The sequence below is a fragment of the Squalius cephalus genome, assembly GCF_949319135.1.
Source record: "Squalius cephalus genome assembly, chromosome: 14".
NCBI lineage: Eukaryota > Metazoa > Chordata > Actinopteri > Cypriniformes > Leuciscidae > Squalius > Squalius cephalus.
Genome location: NC_137135.1, coordinates 6,986,342 through 6,993,775, shown reverse-complemented (window position 1 = coordinate 6,993,775; position 7,434 = coordinate 6,986,342). Strand labels below are relative to the sequence as shown.

At 41.8% G+C, this 7,434-nt stretch overlaps 1 protein-coding gene across 1 annotated transcript; it reads left to right on the top strand.

The window, feature by feature from the left end:
- Window positions 1–1,056: 1,056 nt before the first annotated feature.
- LOC307170982 (E3 ubiquitin-protein ligase TRIM35-like) lies at window positions 1,057–7,150 on the top strand (the record flags this gene model as incomplete). Its single annotated transcript, XM_079892320.1, has 6 exons — window positions 1,057–1,452; window positions 5,452–5,547; window positions 5,657–5,887; window positions 6,005–6,027; window positions 6,109–6,227; window positions 6,506–7,150. 6 exons carry the CDS (start codon window positions 1,057–1,059, stop codon window positions 7,045–7,047), a joined length of 1,407 nt encoding a protein of 468 aa, XP_079748446.1. The 3' UTR covers window positions 7,048–7,150.
- Window positions 7,151–7,434: the final 284 nt, after the last annotated feature.

Genomic DNA, 7,434 nt, shown 5'->3' with positions numbered 1-7,434 from the left:
TTCAGCAAGATCAGATAATGTATGCAGAAGTTATAACACACTTCCTGTGTCCCATTATTCGCCATAAATTCGTTTCCTCGCCACGGCCAAACCGTTCGAGATATCAAAAATCTGTTCGCAAGAATTCATCCTCAATGTCTTGACTTTATTCTCACCGAGTTTGGCGGCGATCGGATGAATTCCCTAGGAGGAGTATTTCACATTCCATTGTATGCGTTTTCCAAACAACGTATAATAACCGACTTCCTGTTGGGCTTTTGTAAAACTCAGAGCACGAAAGTTGTACGGCCCGATGAGATCTATATGTGTACTGAGTTTCATATTATTACATGCAAGCGTGTTTGATATATGGACCAAGATTTCGGACCCCATTCCAGGGGGCGCTGTCGAGTCCCCCTGCCATGCCCAGGTACCAGCTTCAGTCCGGCCCTGATGGCCGCGGGTTCTGACCTGTGTGCAAAGTTTCAAGAGTTTTTGAGCATGTTAAGGGCCCCAAAAGTGGCAAAAAGGCAAAAAAAAAATAATGAAGAAAAAAAAAAAAAAAAAAAAAAATCCTTACGAAAACAATAGGGCCTTCGCCCTTTCAGGGCTTGGGCCCTAATAATATGAGTATCCAGTAAGTCTTCAGAAACTCCACCCTTTTACAGAACCTAATAAACAAAACTAAAATAAACAAATGCAAGAAAATGCTTTTTGAATAGCTGTCGACTGTAGTGACCACTATGCATGAAAGGGTTAAAGAAAAAATGTGATAGCTTGTAAGACTAGATTCAGCAGTTTATGCAACTGACACCAGAAGGTCCAAAATATCATCAGAAGCTCCACCCTCTTACAAAACCTTCCAGACACTGACTAGTCATTATTTCTACCTTTCATTTTTACTGAAAGCTAAAACGAGTTGTGAAGAACAGAGGAGGACACATTATATTAGGATTGTTGTGTATTTCTGAATGAACCCAGATTAGATTTTGATTGTAATAGTTATTTACTTTTCAAACCAACGTTCAGAAAGTGAAAGTAAATTGTAGATCATTGGATCCTTTTCAAGACGAGGAAATGGATTCAAAATCTGTGGAAGAGCTTTCTTGTCCCGTTTGCTGTGAAATCTTCAAGACTCCCGTTTTTCTGTCCTGTAGTCACAGTATTTGTAAAGAGTGTCTACAACAGTTCTGGAAAAAAAAGGAAACTCAGGAGTGTCCTGTCTGCAGGAAAAGATCCTCAAATGAACATCCTCCAGTTAATCTCGTGTTAAAAAACTTGTGTGATTCATTGATAAAGGAGAGAAATGAGAAACGTTCATCAGGATCTGAGGAGATCTGCAGTTTACACAGTGAGAAACTCAAACTCTTCTGTCTGGAGGACAAACAGCATGTGTGTTTCGTGTGCAGAGACTCAGAGAAACACACCAATCACACATTCAGACCCATCAGTGAAGTGCTTTCATCTTACAAGGTAAGACAAAATGTCTCTCATGCCATATGCTAAATACAGTGCTAAAAACATAAACAGTTCCCTTTCGATTCAGTTCACTTCGACATTGCATTTGCTAACGCTTATTCCAAATACTATTGAAGCCTTTGTAATTCGTTGTTATTGGAAGAAGGAGGCGAGAACTGGTGAACTTTAATAAATAAATAAACACGGATAACTGCCACCACACATAATAAAACAAAATATCAAATAAAACAGTCCAGGCCTGGTCCTCTCTCACCCTTCACGATCGTCGCTCCTCCTTTTATGCCTCCGCTCCTCCGTGAGAGATACAAGACCGGTGCGGTCCGCAGGTGTCACTCATCAGCAATCACACCACTGGCCTTGCACCGTTCTCGGCCTCGTCCTCGTCCTGCTCACCACAGCTTTATTTAATCACTGCAGTAACACAGGCCAATGATGTTCAATCGTGCAAAATATGTGGGGCTTCCTTTTCTATAGGGCGCCGTTTGGAAGTCATTCATTCTGAATCTTTTCCTTCAGCCAACCTTCTGCAAGAAGCCTATCATCAAGGGCACATTCCAAATGGTGTTTTTGCACCCTTGAAGGGCACGTCGGGCCATTTGTAGGGGTGTCCCAAACGAAAGTGAACAACTGTTTCCCTTCACAAAGGGCCCTTCCACAAGGCCATTATAGCGAAGGGCACATGCGATGATCACTTCTAGATGGCGGGAGAGTTCGAGTTAACTTACAAACAGAGCAATTCAAGTTTCATACATTTTTGTCATGTTATGTTTAAATAAGTTTGAAATAAGCTGTCCCTTCTGCTGCTGTTCGGTGCAAGCATGAACCGGTGGTGAGACCAAGATAGCCGTGGCCGAAGCATCGTCATGGCTTGAAGAGTCAGAGTCCCCGCCCTGACAGGGACAGCAGGCCACGCTGCTTTCCTGACGCTGTCTCTCAGGGGAGGAAAGCTGCATCCAGCGCCGAAGACGAGCTTCTGAAGAAGTCTGGACGTGGTCAGAAACGGAGAAGTCGTGACAAAAAAACTGTCTGGAGCACCGTGCTGTACAGCTAGCGCTCGTGTGCTTTCTCCCAGACATTCTCCACCGTCACTTTCTCTTCAGGATGTGAGAAAGAGACTGAGCCAGTCTCCGGACAAGATGGCCGCCACAAGCCAGTGTCTCCGGCCAAGATGGCCAGAGACACTGGCTTGGTGGCGGCCATCTTGTCCGGAGACACTGGCTCGGCAGCGGCCATCTTGTCCGGAGACTGGCTCAACGGCGGCCATCTTGTCCGGAGACTCTGGCTCGGCAGGCGTGATGTGAACAGTCTCTGGATCGGCAGACTTGACGTGAACAGTCTCTGGATCGGCAGACTTGACGTGAACAGTCTCTGGATCGGCAGACGTGACGGAACGAGGCTGTGGAATGAGGGCTAATGTGGGAGTACCATGTTTCTCCTCCATGATCCCCACAGCATATACAGAACCACTCAGTTGCAGGGCCAAGTAAATATTACATTCTAAAGTCCAATGGGGATTGTGCAGTGGCATGGCAAACCCGAATGGCTCTGATAGTCCCCCTCTAAAAAAATCATGAGGCACAGAGAGTCCATAGAAGTTACATTTGCCAGATCGATAAAGTCTCTCACGTACTCCAGAATGGGTCAATCTCCTTGACGGAGACACATAATCTGTGCTGCTGGATTCATGGTTGGTCGGTCGTTCTGTAATGATGAGGCAAGGACGAAGCAGAGAGAGAATCCACATGCAAGCACTACTTTAATGAAACAAACAGGTAATCCAGGGAAAACAACAGAACAAGGAACTCAGGACAGGAACAGGAAACAGCTACAAGCTACAACGACCGACAAACAACAACTGAAGCACAGAGGTTTAAATACAAAGACAAAGTTAAACAAGATAACAAGGGGCGTGGCTAATAAGAAACACCTGGGGAGACTAATCAACATAACGGGGAACTGCTAACATGGTACAAGACAGGGGAACACATACATCAGGGGTTCTCAATCCTGGTCCTCGAGGGCCACTTTCCTGCGGAGTTTAGCTCCAACCTTGATCAAACTCACCTGCCTTTAGCTCTCTAGTAAACCTGAAGAGCTTAATTAGCTGGTTCAGGTGTGTTTGATTAGGGTTAGAGCTAAACTCTGCAGGAAAGTGGCCCTCGAGGACCAGGATTGAGAACCCCTGACATACATGAATCATGACAGTCATATTCCAGAACAGCAGTATACGAGTGCCCTGAAGTACGAGGTGTTCAGTGCTCAGAGACATGACCAAGGTTAGGAAGGCTGAAACCCGACCACCACTGAACAAGAAACATAAGTTGAAACGTAAAGACTGGGCCAGGAAATATCTAAAGACAGATTTTTCAAAGGTTTCATGGACTGATGAGATGAGAGTGAGTCTTGACGGACCAGATGGATGAGCCCACGGCTGGATCAGTAACGAGCACAGAGTTCCACGTCGACTCAGACGACAGCAAGGTGGAGGTGGGGTACTGGTATGGGCTGCTTTTATTAAAGATGAGCTAGTTGGACATTTTCGGGTTGAGGATGGACTCAAAATGAACTCCCAAACCTACTGCCAGTTTTCAGAAGATACTTCTTCAAGCAGTGGTACAAGAAAAAGTCTGTATCCTTTAAGAAGATCATAATTTTTATGCAGGACAATGCTCCATCGCATGCATCAATGTACTAGCCAGTAAATGCCTTAAAAATGAAAGAATAATGACATGGCCCCCTTCCTCACCTGATCTAAACCCTATTGAGAACTTGTAGGTCCTTCTTAAATGGGAGATTTACGGTGAAGGAAAACAGTACACCTCTCTGAACAGTGTATGGGAGGCTATGGTGTCTGCTGCACAAAGAGTTGATCATCAACAGATCAAGAAACTGACAGACTCCATGAATGGAAGGCTTATAACTGTTATTGAAAAGAAGAGTGGCTATTGGTAACTAATTTCTTTTTTTTCTTTTATTTTTTTTGTAAATTGAGTTGTTTGTTTATTATTCTCACTTTAACAGATGAAAATAAACAAGTGAGATGGGAATTTTTTTTAATTTTTCTGCATAATAAATCTGCACACTAAGAGTTGCCCAGTAATTGTGCACACATAGATATTGTCCTAAGAAAGCCAAAACCTCACTTTTACTTCCTTAAATATTCAGGTTTGAGGTTTATCAAGATTTTGGATTGACTGAGAGCACTGTGGTTGTTCAATAATAAAATGAATCCTCAAAAATACAACTTGCCTAATAATTGTGCACAGTGTAAGAGTGTATAGAGAGGGAAGCCCTTCATATTTTGCGTGAGTTACATATAATTAGATAGAGTAAAGGATATGCGTATTTGGTGTGCTGTCCGAGGGGAATTTGGCCTGAACCCAGAGTACTCCCCCATCCCAGGTTTGGGATAGGTCTAGTAAGTGAGGAGATGGGGTGGTGGAGTGATGCTGGAAAACTGTCATAGAATAGTGGTAAAAACTGCTGTATATAACTTATACCTCCTGATGTTAACTGAGTTGACTGGATGAACTCCTCCCATGACAATTAGGTTAATTATCTGAACTACTTCTCCCGAACTTTGTTAGTAAAACATAATTTAAAAAATAGAAATGTCATGGGTTATTAATTATTTTTCATTAATAATATGTGATTTATTACAAGACACACCAAAAAAATGATTAATACTAGCATTCTTTCACTTTCTGTATTTGTATTTGCACAACCACTAATTTATAAATGCATGGATATAATAATTAAGAATTGGCCATGGCAAAAAACATATTTGTTTGATGAAAACATGATTTCTTGATGTTCATCCTTTCCAAATTAAATAATTAAAAAATATATGGCCTGCCATTTTCAGACACAAATGCTTCCATGAGAATGACCCATTCAACATATAAATAATATAACTATAAAAACATCCAAGAATACAACGTTTAAACCTCTTAAAGCTGCATAAGTTTCACAGATTTTCATCTTAACCTGTAGGAGGAATTTAATACAGCACTGACGTCCTTACAAAACAAGCTCAAACATGGAGAAGAAATGAAAGAAGAGTGTGATAAAACAATTGAACACATCAAGGTGAGGATATAAAGAGTTAAATACTCATTCACACACAGAGTTTATTATTGACATTAGTGGAGTGTGTGTTCATACAGCGCTGACTGAAGTGAATGTGATTGGATTTCAGTCTCAAGCTGAGCACACAGAGCGTCAGATTAAAGAAGAGTTTGAGAAGCTTCATCAGTTTCTCAGAGACGAAGAAGAAGCTACAATCACTGCACTGAGAGAGGAAGAGGAGCAGAAGAAGCAGAGGATGAAAGAGAAGCTGGAGGAGATGAACACACACATCTCAGCTCTTTCACACACAATCAGAGACATGGAGGAGATGATGAAAGACAATGACGTCTCGTTTCTAAAGGTGACAAATCAATCTGGCTTCATTCTTTGTGCATAAAACAACTTGTATAGAGAGACTCATTGACAATGAGAGTGTTTGATAAGATATTAAAATGTTTTCAAACTCTATATTTTCCAGAACTTTAAGGCCTCAATGGAAAGGTGAGTGAGCTGTTCGTATCTCTTCTCTCAGTGGATCTGAACTCAAATTCACTGCAGTTCTGACTCCTGAATGTTCCTCAGAGTCCAGATCTCACAGCCGGATCCACGGATGAGTTCTGGAGCTTTGATTCATGTGTCGCGTTATCTGGGTAACCTGCCGTTCAGAGTCTGGAAGAAGATGCTGGAAACTGTCCAACACAGTGAGTCTCAGCAGATTTGACACCAGTGCAGAAGATAGTTCAGATATAAACACACACAACATCAACATTTGATAGAAATATATTTAATAATTTCCAAGTGAATCTGAACTGTATTTCAGAAAATCATCAGATCATACAGCGAACTCATTATGAAAAGTCCATTCCTCATGATCTATGTTTATGTATTAGGATACAATAGTGTGTTTATTGAATACTGTTGTTTCACATTTACATTTCTATAATCATCATCCTGTAATCTGATGTTATTCTCTTTACAGCTCCGTTGACTCTGGATCCAAACACAGCAGCTCCTTGGCTCACACTCTCTGCTGATCTGACCAGTGTGTCGGACAGTGATGTTTATAAAACACTTCCTGATAATCCAGAGAGGTTTGATGAATATACATGTGTCCTGGGATCTGAGGGCTTTAACTCAGGAACACACTGCTGGGATGTGGAGGTTGGAGACAATACATACTGGATTCTTGGAATAACCACAGCATCAAACCAAAGGAAGGGAAAGGATTTCTTTGACTCTAATGTCTGGCGTGTGCGATACAAGAACAGCAAATACATCTCAGAATCCCCAGAGCAACCCGAGACTGTCTTCACTGTTAAACAGAAGCTTCAGCGTGTGAGAGTTCAGGTGGACTATGACAGAGGAACAGTGTCATTCTCTGATCCTGTAACTAACACACATTTACTCACATTCACATCCACCTTCAACGACACAGTCTTTCCATTCTTATATAATCGCTGCACAACTCCTCTGAGGATCTTACCAGTTAAACTCTTTATTAAAGCAGAAAATCACAGTTAAATCTGATTCTGCATCTAGATTAATACAGTTTTGCAAATTATGCTTCAATAATAACACTGTAATAAAAGGGTATCATTCATCAATCACACTTAAAGGGATAGTTCAGGATTTTAGACATGAATCTCTATAGCTTCCCCATAAGCAGTGTGGTGCATTGACCATGACTTACCCCCGACAGCGTCCTGTGAGCCGAGCTCTGGTCCAGTTTTGGTCAAGATGAAATTAGTCCGGCAAGATTGCTGGGGTCACGGCAATAAAGCTTTTTTCTTCTCAAATCAATATGTGTTCAAAAGAGTGATATATTTGCGTCACTAAAACGTTGTCTATGGAGAGGTCAGACCTCGTAATGGCTTGGCACTATTTTCTCCCCTGTCATATCACTGCGCG